Genomic DNA, 20,746 nt, shown 5'->3' with positions numbered 1-20,746 from the left:
GATAAGAGCTTCCTATTAAAGATGGGACTTGAAGCCAGGAGGTAAAGATGAAGAGGGTAGGCGTTCCAGGCATGGGGGACAGCCAGAGAAAATGTTCAGAGCCAAGAGATGGAGTGCCTCGTTGATGGAACAGCCAGGAGGCCTTTGTCACTGGATTCAAGAGGACATGTTGGGGAATAAGGTATAAGAAGACTGGAAAGGGGGCGGCTAGGTGGTGCAGTGAATAGAGTCCTGGAGTCAGGAGGACCTGAGTTCAAATGTGGCCTCAGACACTTAACACTTAACATTAGCCATGTGGCCTTGGGCAAGTCACCTAACCCCAATTGCCCTGCCTTCTCTCCTCCAAAAAAAAAAGAAGACTGGAAAGGTAGGAAGGGGTTTGGTGATGAAGGGCTTTGAATGGTAAGCAGAGCATTTTGTATTTGCTCATGGAAGTGATAGGGAATCCCTGGAGTTAATTGAGTAGAGGGGTGATGTAGTCAGACCTGTGCTTTAGGAAAATCAGAAAATCACTTTGGTGGCTGCATGGAGCATGGATTGGAGTGGGGAGACCCATCAGCAGGCTATTGCAGTAGGCCAGGTGTGAGCAGATGACAGCCTGCACAAGAGTGGTGGCAGTGTGAGAGAAGAGAAGGCATATTAGAGAGATGCTGCAGAGGTGAAATTGATAGGCCTTGGCATCAACTTGGATATGGGGGTTGAGAGAGAAAGAAGAATTTGGAATGGCTCCTAGGTTGTAAGCCTGAGGGATTGGGAGGGCGATTGCTGTTTACAGTAACAAGGAAGGTAGGATTATGGATTATTAAAGAAGGTCAAGGATTATGTATAGACAAGTCTTGGTGTTTGTATGTGTTTGGGCTAATTATTTATAGTTACTATAGATAGGTAGCTATATCCATTGCATTAATAACTCTGTAGTTCACTTTCCCAAAGATAGTAGCTATGTGCTTGTATAACTTTAAGTAGCTACATACTATGTAATACCATTATTAAGATTATCAAATCCCATCTTAATGCTACAAAACCTAACTGTATTCTTTGGCCAGTTAGCTGAGATTGGACCAGCTCTACCTGGAACCATTCTACTCAGCTTTACTTCTGGAGCCTGGTTTCCTCTTCAGTTTGGCCAGCTCACTTGTGCTGAGCTCTGCCTGGTACATGAGCCACTCAGAACCAGCCTGTCTCCCACACAGCTATTTCTTACTTGGGAAGGTATCGTCCACTTGCAAAACTCTTCCTTTGGCACCAAGTTGCTCTCTGCAGAATTATTTGACATAACCTACTTTTGAACAACAGATCTTGGGACGACTGTCTTTTGGCTTTGTGCTGTGAGTGTTTATGTGCTGGGAAGCTGTGAGCTCCATGAGAATGTAGGTCAAAGCTTATCTGAGCTGCTTATTCCCCAGTGCTTATCCCAGTGCATTACACACAGTAGGAACTTCTCTTACTAGATGTAAGATTCTCGAGGATAGAGGCCATGGCTTATTCAACTTTATATCTCCCTGCAAATACCTGGGGGTAGTTCCTTAAATATGATGGATATTCCGTAAATATTGGTGGAATACACATCAACTTATTCATGAATGCATTTGAGGGACTAAATTTTGGTCTTTTAGATTTCTAATATGTAGGAAACTTTTTCTTTTACTTAGTGAAATATTTTGCAGCTGTGGGGTACTATGGAGGAGAAACTTTTTTAGGAACAAGTGAATGTTCTTAGATCACTTTAGAAACCCATTTATTTTATTTTTGGTTATTTCTAGCTCCTACCATTCCCTACCTCATTGTCTTTCATAAACTTGTAAGTTAAATCTACAGCTCAGTAAAATAGAAGTGTCCCATGCCCCTCAAATAAAGGAAATCATACATTCTAGAATACTGGTTGTAACATGAAGTTAAATGTATGTACTATGCTTTGTCCATATGCATTTGGGGGCACTCATTGTTTATTTTAGCACTAGTCACTTATTTAAAATAATTTTATTGATGCATTTTATCTTTATGTAACACTCAGGAGGGAAAGAATTTAAGATAGGAGGGAAGATTTCCCCCCTCTCCATTAAACTCTTCCTTGTGACAAAGATTAACAAGCAAAAAAAAACTGTGGGAGGTGACCTTAGCACAAAGGATGTGGAACACTGTATATACTATAAGACACAAAAGAAGATCTGGACTTTTTATTCTTTAAGTACTTACAGTCTGTATAGTAGAGAGAAAGAGTTCCAATTTTGTTTTTATTTTATTTTTTAAGGTAAATTTTATGTTTTCTGCCAATAATTTTTTAAAAACCTATTATTAGCTACTGTTCTTTACTGCTGTAGTAGAAGCAGTGAAAAAAAATCTGTGTTAGTCATATAGCTTATATTTTGCACAGTTAGTGCTTCCATCAATTATATTTCATCTTTGAAAGCAGAGTTTCTTGGAAGTTAATAGAATTCTTAATTCTGTTCCTTTCAGATTTTTCATCTTCAGTCATAGATTGTGGTACCTTTTACTTGGTATCTTAGAAAAGCAAAGTCTGATGTGTTGGAGATATTGATGGAAAGGAGAAAAGGTATAGAGGAAAGAATGCTGAACTTGAAGTCAGGAAGACCTGCGTTCTTATTCTCCACAGGCACCTACTAGCTATATGACTATAGGCAATTTACCCAACTTCTCTGGGCTTCATTTTCCTCATCTGCAAAATGAAGAGACTGGGCTAGACAGTTCCTTCCCCTTTCTAACTCTGTGATCTTAAATATCATTTCTCCTTTGTTCTACTTGTTTGCTAAAAACAAGAAGCCCAAAAAGCATATTCTCTGATTTTAATTATGATAAATGGGAAATAGGAGTCAACTTAGCAGATTAAGAATATGTTTGATTTATGGTCAATTTTTGGATCATATCTGGTTTTAAAATTTAGAAGTGAGAGGCTCTGCAGCAGAGATGGAATTCACCTAATAGGCCTAACAAAGCTGTGTTTACTTTGAAATCTTATAAATCTAATAAAAAGAACCTTAAACTTAAAAAGGAAGAGGGAGAAAACTCCCTTTAGTAGACCAAGGTGTATAGAGGTGTAATGCCATGCACAGAAGCTTTGCAGAAGAATGCTACTGTTAACAGCTTTTAAGGTTCTGATTACACAGTATAGTGATCACTATTTATTCCATAACAAAAGCAAAACATCCATGGAAAATCAAGGTACAGCATTCACAGTATTACAACTTATCACAGAAAATCGCAATATAATATTCACAACATAGTCTCAAAGTAAAATAGTCACTCAAGTTAACTCAATCAGTCACTTATCAGTAGTCTCAAAGTACACAAGTCAAAGTCTTCCAGTCATGGGGCAAAGTCTTGATTAACTCAGTCAATCACTTGTCAGTAACAATATCTCAAACTACAATCAGTCACTTATTCAGCAAAGTCTTACTAAGTACCATACACAAAACCCTCCACCCCTTAGGTCACTAGTAAACTATAATTCAGTAATTACTCTTTACCCAAGGAGAGGTCTTTTCTTCATCTTGACTTGGGGCCTGTTCTCAGATTCCCTGGATCCCCTTCCATGGTCCCAGATTCTGCCTGGATTCACCAGATTGTCACCTGGGTTCAATGGCAGACAGTTGCCAGTTCCTTGACCAGCTCTCTGGGCAGGTCCTGCTCCACACTGAAGTTCACAGGATTTGGTCCATGTCAGATCCTTCACTATTTCTGCTCCAGGGAATTCAAGGCTCAACCAAGCCGCAAACAAAGTCTCAGCATCCCAGTCATGCTTCAGTCACCTGGGCTCCAGGGCTCCTGGCTCTTGGCTCGGGATTCTGGGCTCCTGCCCTCCTGGTTCTGGGCTCCTGGGCTCCTGGCTCCAGGCTCTGGGCTCCTGTTCAGAAGAAGCTCCCACCACAAGTATTCAAGACTCAGTTCTCCATTCTTCTCTAGCTGTTCTGCCACCAGATCTCGGTCTCAAGGAAATTCTGACTATGCCTCTCTGGGGCTTTTCCTTATATATGCACATCCTGTTTCAGCCAACCGCTTCCTGTTACATCAGTAATAGGAGACAGAAGTTCATACCTTCTGTTTCCCCAACAGAGGCTTGATCAGTTACTGATTACTAAGTACCTGCCACTTTTGCCAACACAAAGGGATCTTCAAATTCAAAATTACATTACCATTACAAGAAGTCATAACATGAATCTGTAATGTAGGAAAAAAGAATGGCAGTGGAGATATCTAGAAATTCACAGGAGACAAGGACAAGAAAGTTAGCATGGCCTAAGGTGCCTAGACAAAGGTATACAAAATATGAGTAGCAAGCAGTGCGTTAGAGATCTTAATTGAAACTTGGTAGGATAGGATCCATGACAGGATTGTAGTCTATCTAGAATGACAGTTTATTTGAAAGGAACAGCATAGATAGAAGAAGGGAGCAAGGGATGTTATATGATAAGGTCTATTTATGTGAGGAAATCCAGGAGAGCATTTTGATGAAGAAATAGAAGCAATATTGGAACTGGATAGAGTATACTACAGAAAGCGTTAGAGGAAAGAAAGAAAGAGGAAAGAGATGAGGAATTTAGGAAACATATCACAGGCTTGAAAGGTCAGCATGATTAAAGTTATCCAGGCATCTTTTGTAGCTTTCTTGTTCTGCCAAAAGCAGAACAAGTTAATAATTTATTGAGTTACCTTAATGATGATTAGAGAGCACCAATCTGCCACTGACGAATTCATGTTACTAAAACCAGATGAATTGTTTCCCACTGTACTGAAAAATACCAGCACATGTGAGTGATCTTTCTGTTTTTTGAACTTTGTTAAAATACTGAATTTATTTTATTATATTTTATTTTACTACTACTTATATTTATCTGAGCATCCCTGCTACTTTGCTGTGTCATAACTTGTGATACATAAAGCAAAGGAGAATGTTTAATCTTTGAAAAACTAAGTGAAAACATATTCTCAGCAAAATCATTTTGCTAACACCTAACAGATACTGTACATACTCACTTTGAATTTATAAAAAGAATAGCTGTTAAATCAGTTATTACACAAATAAAATGGAAAATTTTGTTAACATCTTCTATTAAAGAAGGCAGCTAGGTGGCACAGTAGTAGATAAGAGTGTCAAATTTACCAAGTTAGGATCATCATCCCAACCAAAATTGACTTCATGTCACAAAAAAAGAATAATGCTTAAGAGCTCTCAGAGCAACTTTGGTTAGGCACTAATTACAGTGTTTCTCACCTACAAGAGATAAGTACTATCTTTGTTAGAAGTTTAGAACTTAGAGTCAATCAGAAAAGCTTCATAAATAGTGAACACTGGCACCATTGAGTTTAATATATCAACCCTCATGTCAGTTTCTTTTTAAATAATCCAGCTCTAGAATTGGTGAACTAATAAACTAGGTTTGGCAACAATTATTCCATAAATTATATTCTGAACTCTTTTGGTTAATTTCTCAGTTGCTGGCAAGTAGTATGATATAGTTATCAATAATGAGGAAGTCCCTGAAAAAATAGCAAGAATTAGGAAGTTCAAAAACTAATCAGCAAGGCCCTTCAGAACATTTTACCTCATCTATACTGAGAAGTTTCAGCAGATAGTTGTAGTGCTTAGCAGGTTGGTACTCTTTGTAGGGATACAGATTTGATAACATTGCTTCAAAATATATGCTAGTATTCATCCCTAGAGACCCAAGAAGCTTCACAATTCAAGACTCCTTTGACATCACCTTCTAAGTGAAGTTTAGACCTGAACTGTGAAATATTTTATTGAGAAATGCTGTTTCAACAAAATTGGTACCAAATGTGCAGCACTAATTATATAGTCTCAGAACTTCTGGTGAAATATGAAAAAATAAATTATCAAAAGAAAGTAAAAATGCTGAAAAATATTTGGTTAGAGAATGGACAGTAGTGAAAAATTGGTACCTAAGAATTCATACACAGAAAAGCTGAACTTATCTACTTGAAACCAATTTTAATCAGAGGATATGTCCAAAAATCTTGTTAACTTTACCAGAAGCATTAACTATAATCTTATGAAAAGTATACCACCTGAAACATGCAAATACAAGAATTATCATCTTGTTAATCAATGGAAAATTGATATAATTCTGGACTAACAAGCTTAAATCCAAAAATAACTTGTTTCAGATAATTTAGCATGGTTCATCTCTTTTCTTATTCTCAGTAATTATGTTGAAGTAAGTTTTAGCTAATAAAATAAGACAGACAATATAGTTGGTAAACTTTCTACACGTGTTCATTTGTGAGTTATATGTACATTTACATATCCAAAGGAACATTAGCTCCTTGGTGACAGGGATTTTATTCAAAAGAAACAGGATAGGAAAAATGGGCCAGGGAAGGTAGATAGTATTATATATTAGGAAGGTATACTCATATAATTAAATAGGGAATCAGAGGTGGGAAGCATGCTGGAAAACAATTGAGTGAAGATCAGTGCAGAGAAAATGATACTTTTTTATTGTCAGGATATACTACAGAACACTTTGGCAGAAAGAGGAACTAAATCACAAACCTGGCAGATTGGCAAGATAGAATAGGAGGCTTCCGTCTTCCAGACATGGATTAGAACTCACTCTCTCCCCCTAAGTAGAATGACTAGCAATTTTTTTTTTTACTTTAACAATAATTTAATTCTTCATAAAGTGGAGAAATCCAAATTTCACTATCAGGGAGGAACAAGTTGCTTGGTTGTAAATGTTAGAAACCCTGGAAAAGTGACCACCCCCTCCAAGAACTCGATAAAGAAAAGGATAGCAAAGCATAGTGTGACATGAACCCAAGATTTTGAGAGATAATTTCAAATGGTTCAGAGAGGAAGCACTGTAGTCAGATCCCATAGAATGAAGTTATAGATGGGAAAGAAGCTGAAGGATGAAATTCTGAAGAGCCAAAGGGAAATCATTTCTGATGAGAAAAAAACAGGTTGAAGAGATGACTCTGGATGCACAGGAACTCACCAAGCAACTTATTTTTCAAAGATACCCAAAAGATAGAAGCAAGGACAGGTAACAAAATGAATTTAAAAGTGTAGCACAGTGCTATAAAAAGAACAGTGGAAGTCCGAAAGGTCAGAATGACCTGAGACTGGTGAATATGTTAAGAAAAAGGTTTTGGGGTGGGGGAGAAATATCAAAGAAAGAACAGAACTGCTGCTTGTGGTGGATAGGACATTGGTAACTATTAAGAGGGAAAAGCCAGAGTTGCTCAGCTGTTATCTTGCTTCTCTCTTCTCTGCCAAGGACAATGACCTTTGGATGGGAAAGGACAGAACAAAAATGGCTAATAGAGAATTGATACCCAAGATAAGTAAGGAGATTATAAAACAGTGCCTAGCTGCCCTTGATGAATTCAAGACACCTAGCCGAAATAAACTACATCCTCAGGTACTGAAAGGCAGATGTAGTAGCTGAACCACTGATCCTAGAAAGATCATAGAGAATGGGAAAGTTAGCTACAGGACTGACGAAGGGAAAAATATAATTCTCATTTTCTAAAAAGGGCATAGGCTTAGTTTTTATATTATAGGCCAATGAACTTGACTTTCCTTCTGAACAAAGTTCTAGAAGCACTTGTTAAAGAATAGCATTCATGTAGGAAAGGAACCGGTGATCACAAAGAGCCATCAGCATGGCTTTATCAAGAATAGATCATGCCATACTACCATTATTTCCTTTGTTGAATAACTGGTACAAGAGAGAAGTGCTGTAGCTGTGGTTTACCTATGTTTTAGCAAAGTGTTTGATACACTATCTCATATTACAGCCCTGAAAAATGGTGAGATGGAGGTCAGATGAATTTGGAACTGGTTGATCAGTCTGTCAGAAAAAATAGTCATGAGCAGTTCCTTGTTTACTTGCAAGGTAGTATCCAGTGGAATGGTCCTGTGTTGTTTAACTTTTTTATCAGTGTCTTGGGTAAAGGCATCCAATGGCATGCTTAGCAAATTTGTAGATGAAACTATTGGAGCTGAGAACATAGCTAAAACTTGTTGACAACATCAAGATCCAAAAAGATCTTAACAGGCATTGAGCTAAATTTAATTTAAAAAGCATTTAATAGGGTTAAGTGTAAAAAGTGTTACATAGGTTCAGAAAATCAGTTTTGCAAGATTAAAAAAGGGGAGCATGATTAGACAGTTTGTCTGAAACAGTTCTGGGTGAGCTAAAAGCTCAGCATGAGTGTAATGTAGAAGCCAAATAAAGCAGATGCTATCCTGGGCTGCTTCAAGAGAGGCATAGCTTTCTAGAATAACAGGTGATTGTCCTTTTGTATCTACCCTTGTTAAACTACATTTCAAGGTTTGTGTTCATTTCTCTGGTGCCAAAGATTAGGAAAGATGTTGATAAGCTGTAGATCAAGAGAAGGACAGCCAAGATCATGAAGAGCCTTGAGTCCATGCCAAATGAGGATTAGTCACATAATTAGGATTATGTGACCTCATGTGTGAAATGAGACAGTTGGACTATATGGTTTCTGTGGTTCTATCTAGCTCAAAATCTATGATCTTTTGTTTATCTTGGAGAAGAGAAGACTTGGTGGTAGCTCTGGTCAAGTACTGGAAGATCTACCACGTGGGAAAAGAGACCAGACTTGTTCTATTTGGCCCCATAAGGTACAACTAGGAGCAATAATTGTAAGTGCAGGGAGACAAATTTAGGTTTGATGTTAGGAAAAACTTGTTAACAATTAAAGCCATCCATAAGTGGAATGGGGTGCCTTGGAGGGGGGTTCTTCTTCATTGGCATTTTTCAGACGTCAAATGACCACTTGCCAGTTGTGTTATAGTGGGTATTCTTTTTAGATTTTGCATTGAGCTAGATGACTGCTGTGGTCTCTTTAAACTCTAAATTTTAATCTGTGATTTTTTTGTTGTTATTGTCTTTGTATCCCCAGTGCCTAATACACAGTAGGAACGCAGTAAAATATTAATTGAATTTGTTGAATTGAAATGTCAGGCATAGAGTCAGAAATGACAAATAAAGCTTTCCTATTGCAAGATAGTCATGTGAATCTAAGTTAAGTATGTTGGACCTGACACAAATGAAAATTTAAAAGTTCACTGTACTTTTTTAGGGTTTGGAAGGATAGTGATAGTCAATGACAGTGGCTGGATGATTGTTTTGTTGATTAATAAGATTATCATAGTATTTAAGCTAATTATTTTTGTAAAGAGGGGAAAAAATCCCACTGTTTGCATATGTAGGTAGTATTTATTTACAGTTTTAATCCTACCCTTCCTTTGATGGCTGGGCAGAAATGGAGGAATCTGATTCCTATGCTACAAAGTGTTCTTAGAAATGCCCAGTTTTGTCTGTAATTGTTGAAGGGAATGGAAAGGTGGAGGGTATGTAATTCTCCTTATATAGTGCTAATTTTAATTTTTTTCCTCTTCCCCCGCCCCTCCCAATTCTTTCTGATATAATTACAGCAACTAACCCTAGAAGATTCTTCAGATTCTTCCACACTGTCCAAATCATTGGAGGAGTTCTACATCTCTCTGATCAATTCTCAGCAGTCAGCAGAATTAAACGCTTCTGAGCCTGGTCGTGTTCAAACTCTGCCAAAGCAAATCCAGCTTTCTACAGCAGCACTTACCTGTAATTTACTTCCCACAGTGGGTGATTCCCAGGAGAAACACACTGGTTTAAGTAGGTTTAAGTACTCCCTTATCTGCAAATGAGTGGTAAATGTAATGTTGTATTTTTGATCTTATACTCATTAGAGATCCTGGTTCTCTTTCATAGATTCATAGAATCTTAGTTTTAGAAGGAATATTAATAATCTAGCCCAACTATCCACCTGATGAATAAATCCCTTAGAGATTATCTTCTGATTTCTGTTTGTACTATTTCTGAAAGGGGGTTCGTTATTTGCCAAGTCGATGAGTCGTATTTTGATCTGCTCCAGTAGTTAGGTTTTTCATAATTAAAGAACTTTCTGTCCCATTTTTACTAAACTATTTTAGTATTTGGGGAGACTGAAGCTTCTTCCACATAATTGTCTTTAAACTTTTGAAGGACTTCTATATAATGTCCATTGTTTCTTACCTCCACTCTTCCAGAAAAAATCTTCAAGCTAAGTATACTTGGTTACTTCCACCATTACTCATATAAAATGCTTTCCAAATAACCATTATTCAGGTTGCTGTCCTCTCAGTGAGTCTTTGTCAGTGTATCTCTTAAAATGTTCCTAAAACTGGACCCAATATTGTCATATATAGTCTGATTATAATTAGTAAAAAACACATGGTAAAACTTTATAGGGTCCAAATAAATCCATATATTGTATTTCTATTAATGTAGACTAAAATTGTGTAGAATTTTTCAGTAGGAAAACTACCTTGTTGCCTCACCTTAATATTGTAGAGTTTTCATATAAACTAAAGTTTTTAGGCCTTCCTTAACTATAATTACAAAATTGATTTTTTTAAAAGGCAGGATTTTATCTATATCCTTATCATATTTCATCATCTTTGTTTCAACACATTCCAGCTGTTATTTTTTTTTATTTTTCAAATGCTTTATTAACTTCTGATTTACATCATTAATTTCCACCAGATTTTAAGTTATAAATTTTCTCCCCATTTTTCCCCTACCCACCACGCCAGAATAGCAGTCCCACAGGATATCCCCTCCTCCAGTCTGCTCTCTCCCATATCTTCTCCCATACCCCTTTTGACTTTTCCAGTAGGGCATGGTGGATCTCTATGCCCCAGTGCCTGTATATCTTCTTTCACAATTGCATGTAAGATAGTATTAATAATAGTATATATGTATATATAATTTTAAATATTTGATTTTAAAACTTTGAATTCCAGATTCATTCCCTTTCTCCCTTGTCACCCACCTTACTGGGAAGATAAGCAGTTCAGTATGGATTGTACATGTGTAGCTAATGCAAAACATTAACATAGTAGATATATTGTAAAAGACTGACTATATTTCCCTCCCTCCTTTCCCACCACCCACTTGTTCTGTTCTCTACTTTGATCCCATCCCTTTTCAAAAGTGAGTGCTTCCAACTTCCCTACCCTCCAGCCTGCCCTCCTTTCCATCATCCCCTTCCCCCTACTCTCCTGTAGGGTGATACCCTATTTAGTGTGTATTTCATTCCCTCCCCAAGCCAAATTCAGTGAGAATTAGGTTGACCCATTTCCTTTTGCCTTCCTATTCTTCCCCTCCATCGTAACCCTTTTCCCTTGCCTCTTCTTTATGAGATAGTTTACTCCATTCTGTCTCTCTCCATCTCCTCTCATATTCTTCTCTCACCTCTTAATTTCCCCTTTTAAGTATCATCCCTTCCTATTAAATTGGTCCTGTGCCCTCTGTGTATACCTGTAAGCATATATACACACATTCACACATGTATTCATATGCCCATATACCCTCCAATATAGACATATATATATATTTTTTTTTTCTTCTGTTCCCTTCAACTATGTGTTGATAAATCTGGAAACGGCCACAGCTGCTGGTGATCTGGAGTCCTTCCAGCTGGGGGCTGGTCAGGCCCACTCTGGGGCTAAAACCTCAGCTCATGAGTGGCTGGGCTGGGCTCCCAGAGCCCTGAGCTGGCCACTTGCTGCTGGCCTGCTGGGCTTTAGAGTCCCCTTTTTACATGGATTGGGGAAGGTGGAAGCCAGAGCATGACGGAGGTCCTGCTTCTACCCCGCCATCTTGATTCTCCCAGCTGTTATTTCTTAATTTTGATCCTATCATCTAACATTTCTCTCAGTTTGTATAATCTGCATATATGAATATCATATCATTTTTATCTATTTATCCAAGTTGTTAAAAATGTCAAATAGGACAAGGCTTAAAATAAGGTCTAGGAGCAAATAACTGTATATCACCCTCCAGTTTAACATCAGTCCATATATCAGCTCTCTCTAGGTGAAGTTTAACCAGCTACATAACCACATAATTCTATCATTTACATCTTATGTCATGAGATACTTTTGTAAAATTCATTGAGAAGATCAAGATAACCCTGTATTTATGTCATTCCTTTGATGTCATCAAACTTAGTAATTATCTTTATGGTTTGTTTTTTTTTAAGCAATCAGGGTTAAGTAACTTGCTCAAGGTTGCATGGCCAGGTGTTTCTGGGTGGGTGCTAAGTGTCTGAGCCCGGGATTCGATCTCCAGGTCATCCCAACACTGGAGCCGGTGCTCTTACTCTCTGTGCTACCTGGCCGCCCCTATCTTAATGTTTTAAAAGATTTGTAATTTTACTGGTATGGTCACTAACTCAGATAATACTTAGATAGAATTATTGTGGTTAAAAGAAACTGATAGTGGTTAGCTTTTCTGAATTTAGATAGATTCTCAGAAAATAGGTATATAATCTGTCTTCAGACCCATACTCAAATTCTTTATAGGTTATTAGCACCTGCCACAGATCTTGCATTTTTATTGTATGGTATTTGAGAATGGAGGATCTTGCTCTCTGTTAGAGTAAAGCATCAGAATAGGACTTTAGTGGAGGACCTGCCCTAGTAAGCCTAAAAGAAACAGAAATGTTGTTAACTTGGCATGCCTTTTTTTTTTTTTTTGACAAGAACTGTGATTCTTTGGTGTATAAACTCCTGATGAGGGAAATCCCTTTACATCAACATCTACTGTCATGGAATTAATTACCTAAGGCACTGAGAAGTTAAATTGCTGGCCTAAGATCACCCAGCCACTATATAGTCGAAGTCATATTTGAACCTTGGCCTTATTGGACTCTAAGGGCAGGTCTCTATGCACTCTGCCATGTATGATTTGTAAACCTTCTCTCCTATTAATCATTGCCTTCTTTTCCTCAGTGTTCACAAATCATAATCCACTATAGAGTTTTTTTTTGCCAGATTCTCAACAATCAAATTTGCTAATCTGTAGTTTTGCGAATTCATTATTTTCTTCCTTTTGAGTATTAGGACATTTGCCCCATTCCTAGTCTGGCCCTTTCTCAGTTTTCTATCATTTCTCAGCAATCATTAATAGTGGTTCTTTAATGACATTTGCAAGCTATTTCAGTATTCTGGAATGTAATATGTCCTGGCCAATAGGTCTAAATTACCCTCCAACTATCTTTTTTTCCCTATTTTTGGCTGTATCTGAATTTTTATCTGAATTTAAGATTTTTACTTTAGTCCTGAAACACAAAGTAGTTGAGTAATTTCTGTGCTTTCTTTGTGGCATTTATTGATATATTTTGTTGCCCTCAGAATTATTTGATCTTAGATTTTAGACACACTTATACCATTGTCTTGTATTCATCTTGGTCTTTATTCCTGTCTTTCCATCTTGAAAATTTTAGTTTTAAATCTGAATACATCAAAGAGTTCCTCTGCAATCACACTGGCTTCTTATTTACTAGTTACTGTTCTCTTCCTTGTTGGGATTATTCCTAATTATGTTGTCAGAATTTCTTTTTTTCCCCAACAATAGCCACCATTTATTAAGTATCTGCTACATGCAAAACTCTATGCTAGGCACTGATGCAAAAATGAAAAATGATAGTTCCTACCCTAAAGGAGCTTAGATTTTGTTGAGGGGAAGAAATGTACCACATACGTAAAAGAGATAAACAGACAAAGAGCCCCAGGAGTAGTTGAGCAAGAGAAGCTTTTAGCTGTGGGAAGATTTCATTGGTACCTTGAAGGAAAGGAAGGATTCTGAAAAGCCAATGAGAGCATCCATTCCAAGCCGAGGAAGGTACGCAAATGCTTGGAAGTAAGGAGTGGCATGTTGAGTTTGGGGAATAATCAGTGGTCTAATTTGGCTTGAACGTAGAGTTCATGAAAGGAAGCAATACAAAATAGGGTTGGAAAGTAGATTGGAACTATTAATAAATAGGTGGATGTAATTGCCAAGTTAAGGAATTTGTATTTTGTCTTAAAACCATTAGAGAATCACTAAAAGTTTTCAAGCAGGAAAATAACTTGGTCGTGCCTGTACATGAAAAAAATTTTGGTAGCTGCATGAAGTATGAACTGAGAATAGAAGATAATGGAGGCATGGAGACAGGTTAGGAGAATATTTTAAAGATTCAGGCAAGAGATCCTGAACCGTTAGTAGAATTTCTAGAGAACAAAACCCTCACAGTTTAATGAGTTCCTGAAGCATTGCTATTGGAAGATTAAGGCAATATATATCATAGAGGTAGAATTGATGATTGGGCCAATACATTGGACATGGAGTTTGAGGAAAAAGCAAGTCATGGATGACACTGAGGTTTTAATTAAGCCTATGTGACTGGGTTGCCATTAACAGAAATTGGGGAAAACTACAAGGAGAGAGGTTTGAAGAGGAAGATGATGATGGGTTGAGTCTGACAAGATATCCAGGTCGAAATATCTAGTAGGCAATTGGAGATATAGGCCTGGAGTTACGGGAATGATTAGGATGCAAATTTGGGAATCATCTGCATGAAAGTAATAATTGAATACATAGGAGCAAATAAGATTACTAGGAGAGAGAATTAGAGAAGAGGGATATAGGCAGGGCCTTGGGAGATAGCCACATTTAGGAGATGAAGGAAGATGATTAAGCAGTGAAAGTGTAGTCAGGATAATCAGGTAAGAAAGTCACAGTTTCCAGAAGGGGGAGTTGTCAGTATCATTGAATGCTTCAAACAGGTGTCTAGGAAGATGAGGACTGAGAAGGATCATAAGTATTCATTAAGAAGTCATTCATGACCTTTGCGAGGAGAATTTCATTAGGATTAGAAAGTCAGAAGACAGATTTCATGCAGTTGAAGAATGAATGCATCATGAGAAAATGGAGAAAAGTGAGCAAAAACTTTTTTTCTAATTTAGTAATATTGTTAATATTTACTTTGTACTTTCAACCTTGCAGAACACTTTACATGCATTTCTCATTTGATCTTCCCAGTAACCATGTGAGGTAGGCACTTAAAAGTATTATCCCCATTTTATAGTTGAGGAAATTGAGCTTTAGAGAGTTTGAATGGCTTACACATGGTCAAATAGCTCATGAGAGTCAGAGGCAAAATCTGTGCCTACTTCTCTCCTTACTGCAAGACCACTATATTCACTAGACCATGTTTCTTCTGGAATTTTAACAACAAAAGAGAGGAAAGACATAGTAGCTTAAGGGGAGAGTGGGGCCAAAGTAAGGGGGCTTAAGAATGGTGAGATCTAATGGTGTTTTTAGGCAGTGGGGAAAGAACCTATACAGGGATAGACTGAAGGTAAAGGCAAGGGAGATGATACTTATAATGGGGTAGTATCTGAAATGGATCAAGGACACAAATGGAAGGGTTAATTTTGACAAGGAGGACTACCTCCGAGAACAGAAAAAAGAAGATAAGTTTTTGAGGAGCAGAGGAAAAGAAATGAGGGATTTCAATAGTTACTTCACACTTCATGTGAATTGATGGGGGGTGGGGAGGAAGATGGGAATTGACAGAAAATTTGGAAAGGTCACTGGAGAGTGAAATAAGGATTCAATGAGAGATGGATAAAAGATTTCCATGAAGCAGCAAGGGCCCATTTGGGGGTTAGATAACATAAATTTGTGCAGTATACAGTCCATATACAGTTTCATAACTCAACAGTCTTTAGTAGCTTAGCAAACAACAAAAACAACAGAAAAGGAAGATGAAAGACAAAGGATTCCAATAAGTATGGAGGATAGCCCTTTGTTGAACTGATTGACTCTATAGGGTCAGAACTAGAAAGGGGAGAAAGAAGCACATGAGTCTAAGATAGAAAAACAGAGCTTAAAAAATCTAGAATAAGAGATAAATGGTATTTTAGCTGAATTCTGTCATGGTCATGGCAAGTCTGGAATACTTATGATCAGTTCTAGCTACCACGTTTTAGAAAGAATATTGATAAACTAGCGAACATCAAGAGAAAGGCAGCTGCGATGGTGAGAGGCCATACAAGGATAACATAAAATAATGGGAAGTTTAGCTTGGGGAAGAGATTTTGGAGAGATGTAGTAACTGTCTTGAAGTATTTAAGGGATTATTACATGCAAAAAGGATTAGATTTGTTCTCCTTGTTCCCAGAGAAGATAAATTTCCTAACGATTAGAACCATCCAAAAAAATGAAATGCGATGCCTTGGATGGTGGTAGATTCCCTTTCACATCAGGTCTTCAAGCAAAAGCAAAGTTGTTAGAGATATTGTAGACAGGATTCTTGTTTGCATATTGGTTGGACTGCATGGCCTTTGAAGGGGTGTCATCAACTTCTGGTACTGTAAAGGCAATAGACAAGGAGAACAGGTAGAGGTTGAAGGACCAGAGCTTGTTGTCTAGTGAGAGTAAAGAGCAGGTTTAAGAGGATAGAAGCAGGGAAGGAAAGAGAAATTAAGGACAAAGCATTATAACCAGATATGGGAATATAAAAGTTTGGAAATTGAGGTGGATGCCAATTTCTTATACAGTATGAATATTAGAAGTTTGCTAAAACAGAAGGAGAAGGGGTGGGTTTGAGAGCAAAGACATTTTTTTCCAAAGACAAACCCAGCTAGGTGCAGAACTTACGGAGGAAGAAAAGGAAAGTAACTTGGAGGTTGGTAAATGATGACAGCAAGGATTTAGATGGGGTGTTATAATCAGATAGTCTAAATTTCAAAGCTAGTAGAGAGATTGCTGAATGATGGTGGCAGTGGGGTACCATATTTTCCCTTAGAGTCTCTAGTCAAAAGATCATCCTTATCTTTCATCTGAATTTTTAAAAATCTTTCTCTAAGTCTAGAGTAATTGAACATTTCCTTTCTTCACCATTACTAACTACAAAATGGCATGGTCACTTTTTTCACAAAGATTTCTGTCACTCCCATATCACTAAATAAGTCTTCCTGTTTGGCCAGAATTTTATGCAGGGTATTGCTTACCTTTGCTGAAAACCAGTTTATTGATCCCCTGGCAACCAGAACCTAGTACAGTGACATGTACTTAATAGACACTTGGTAAATGTTGAATTGAATCAAAGATTTGGATATTTTAATTTACCTTTTGACAGCCTGGAATTAGAATAAGAATATCTTTTTTGAAGGAATCCAATTGAATGTCTATGTTGTTAACGGTAGAAAAAAGAAAAGTTAAAGGACTTTTTTCTGAAATCCTACTTCAGCAGTCCAACAGTTCTGTAATTTCATTGATAAAAACCCCTCTCCCTCTTTTCTTATATTGTCCTTCCATAAACTCTCCTGGGTGGTATACCCAGTGTTTGACATAAATCCAGTTTATTTTATGCTATTTTCAGGTTCATTTTTCCTGCTTTTTTGACAGTTTCATTTGCTGAGATTGTTTTTTTTTCTTCTCTTTATTCTGCTCACCATCCTGGCATAAATTGCCTTTGTCTTAATGCACCCTTTTCCTGAACCATTTTCTCCTTTTTACCTCAAAATTATTTTGATGTATTTCTACCATTATGTGCCTTATCATTGGGAATTATCAACTAAAAGAGGAGTAATCAATACAGTACAACCTAGCAGAGAAAGTGATCTAGTGTGGATAGAAAAAGGAGGTAATAGGTGGAGATAGCTATGTGGTTATTTTCCTTCTGAAAAATGTTCTTACGCTTTATTTTCTTCTTAGAGGAAGCTACTCCAGGAAATATGAAGAATGAAGATTCTTCCAGCAACCATGCCCTCACAATGTTTAAAGACACCACCTGTGCCCAACAAGGATCCATGGAACAGATCTCTTTTATACTTTCTCTTGAGCACAGTGTGTCCCAGAAACTCTTCATTCCTCGAAGCACAGTAACAGCAGCATTGGGAGCTGCAGCCCGTTTAGCCATGTCTAGTAGCCTTCTGCATTGGTATCCCAGATTAAGAAGAATGGAAGCATGAGGAAAGGGGAAAGGAGGAAACAAACTAGATGGGATAGATAGGTTAAGCCTTAGTATTCTCCATATCCAAATTGAAGATGTACCAAGGCAGAATGACTTACGGTAGTTGATAAGCCCTGCCTTTTCCTTATTGTGTGACTGTACTCTTATGCTGTCTCATGCAAAACAGCCCACTTTGACTTAGAAAATAGGCAGTTGACGTTACTTTTTATTTTAGTAGGGATAGCTTTTATGCTATATGGTTATGTTGATCTTTCTTTTTAACAGAGATTTAAACTGATGGTTGTTTAGTGGAAACCCTATAAATAATTTTTCTTTTTGCATATCTGGTAAGAAATGGGTAAGATTTTGTGATCCATGTCTAGGAAGAAGAAAATCTCTTCCTCCCATATTGAGAAATAGGAAGTCTAAATTTTTTTTCCCATTGTTGAATTTGAATTTTTTTTACATGAAAAGAAGTGATAATTCAAGGTTTCTCCCCTTATCTTCATTGGCTCTACCACTATATTACAATATTTTCTGTTCTCAGTAATAAAATCTGTATTCCTTGGAGGCTTTTATTTTTGGCTTAGTTTACCTCACTTTGATTTTTAAATTGAGGCCATATATTTTGTAGTATAGGGAAATCTGAAAGACAGCATAAGACCCTAAAACTTCAGCTGTCTTCTATAGCTATAGCCAGAGATGTGTAAAGAGAAACCTAGTGAAAGTTCCTAAGTGGTACACTTTTGGCATTATAAATTTGTTTTATAAAAACAAACATATACCCTAGTAAGCCAGCCAGATTCTGTGACTTGCTTTTTGACATTCTTTTTAGTTAATAGAAAAATAGTACTTATTGAAGTGGGCTTTTGAACTAAGTAAGCAATGCTAGTTGACTATTCATGGTAAAATATATTTTTCCCAAATTGACGTCTACTTTGCAGTTTTGAAGAGGATTTTTTCTTGACATATTCTTCCCCTCTCACAGGCCACAGTAGGCAGCAGAGAAGCTATTCAACAGATGCAAGAGTAGTTAAAGCAGCTTGAATTACCTTGTTAGTTGCAAGGAAAAAACACTATTTACACCTGTTGGATGGCCCTTACTGTGCCTTCAAAGGAAATATTTAAGCCACAGGTCAATTAGGTTCAACTTTGTCCATAGCTTGTAGTGACTTAAAACCCTTTCCATCAGGTTTATCACTAAATATCTGTCAGTGGAAGGAATTACTTACATAAATATGATATTCCATTTAAACAAGATTATTGTTTACCCAACTTTCTTTTTTAAGAGTTACATAGTAATGAAAAAACCCAGTTGCTTTGGATACTGATAAGACAGAAGTTTGAGGTGTTTAAAAATGTTGGAAAGTTTTGAAAAAACATTTTACTGTTAAGTACAAGGTCATCAGGATGATGATATGCCCATTTATTTTTTATATATTTTTTAATTTTACTGGTGGTTAGCACAGCTGACTAAACTAAAATGGACTAGCATTGTAATTTTAGCAACCATACTCTAGGAAACTTTTATGAATCATAAACAATGAGTCAGTGGTCAATTAATAGCATCTGTGGTGTTGTGTGACTATTTGAATATGACTTGATGTGGGTGAGAGAACTCCCAGTGTGTAATGTAGGCTTCAGTGGTTTTCTGAATGTAATGATGGGTTTCCAGGAGTTGAACAGCTTAAAGAATAATGATCCTTAGAATTTTCCATATGAGAAAAAGAACCAAGTAAGGAAGAGTATTCATTAATGTCTTCTTACCAACTCTGGTATCTAATTTCCTTATCTGTATTTTAGTGCTTGATACTTTGAGATACTGATAGTAAATTTTCCTCTGTAGATAGAATTCATAAAGCAAATGTTTACCTGCGAAAATTACTATCCTTTAAATAATACAACCAAATTCCCAGGAGAAGCTCTGCCAAAATGTGAAGTGGTTTTTCTTAGTAATATAATTAGCTCTGACCCACACAGAACAAACTTCGCAAGTAGGCAAATTAGATGATAAGGCAAAGACATGTTTATGGGCCTTCTTATAATTGGCCAACTTACCATTAGCTATACATGGAGAATCATTTAGGACCATTCAAAATTAATCAGTGTCAACGTACTTTGGAAGAAAAATGTTAACTTCTGACTTATGCAGAATAAACAAGAAAGTCAATCATGAGAAGGTACCTGTGAGACATGAACTTCTGAGTCCTTTCATTTAATTTTAGAGAATCAAATAGTTACCCTTTCCAGCAGAAAGTATAATGGTGACTTGAGCTAATGAGTAGAATATTGACCCAACACTTGGAACCATTTAAAAGCAGGTAATGGTCTGGGTTTTGCATCTGAGCAAAGAGCCATGGGTTTTGGGTTCGGGTTTTTTTTTTTAGGCTCTACTGATACTCTTTGTTTTAGGAGTTTTAATGTGATCAAATTTCTCCTGTCAGGGGTTAATGTAATAGCATCAACTATACCAAAAGCAGGAACTCCTAACTTTTTTTTCTGGTTCTGAAGCCTTATTTTCTTTGGGGAGCATAAGACATAGTGCTTATGAAGTATGATCCTGGACTGGTGGATAGGGTACTTCCAAGCAAGCCACAGAAAGCAGGGTTGGGGTAGCAGTGCCAAGTGTTTTAAACTTAACAAGTTCTAGGTACCTGGGGCAGCAGTTTTAAACTTAACAAGTTCTAGTTATCTTGTCCTTGAAATACTCATTCCCATGCAAACCAGCAAGAGCCTTGGAGCATCTGAAATCACTGATCTCGCCTTTTCTTACCCTTGAGTCATGGTTCCTTCAAGCCAGTATTTCAGATTTCAAATTCAGAAGTTGGAGCTCCATCATGAACTTTTAGAGGGCCAACCCTGGTGAAGGAAAAAGAAGGGTATGTGCTTTTAGGAAAACCTTGTGTTCGTTAGCACTGACAATTGA

General features: G+C 37.2%; 1 protein-coding gene across 1 annotated transcript in view; it reads left to right on the top strand.

Annotated features, from left to right (window-relative positions):
* The window catches only part of TDRD5 (tudor domain containing 5), a 58,627-nt gene extending 38,669 nt beyond the window's left edge, over nucleotides 1-19,958 (top strand). The window contains exons 16-18 of the mRNA XM_069065462.1: nucleotides 7,260-7,403; nucleotides 9,449-9,668; nucleotides 17,583-19,958. Coding sequence (XP_068921563.1) covers nucleotides 7,260-7,403; nucleotides 9,449-9,668; nucleotides 17,583-17,839 — 621 coding nt within the window. The 3' untranslated portion in view covers nucleotides 17,840-19,958. The remainder of the gene's footprint in view (nucleotides 1-7,259; nucleotides 7,404-9,448; nucleotides 9,669-17,582) is intronic.
* The last annotated feature ends 788 nt before the right edge of the window (nucleotides 19,959-20,746 follow it).

Source organism: Petaurus breviceps, unplaced genomic scaffold (assembly GCF_028583685.1).
Source record: "Petaurus breviceps papuanus isolate PSGF00001 unplaced genomic scaffold, PetGlider_PUasm1.0 90692, whole genome shotgun sequence".
NCBI lineage: Eukaryota > Metazoa > Chordata > Mammalia > Diprotodontia > Petauridae > Petaurus > Petaurus breviceps.
This window is presented reverse-complemented; position numbering and strand designations above follow the sequence as displayed.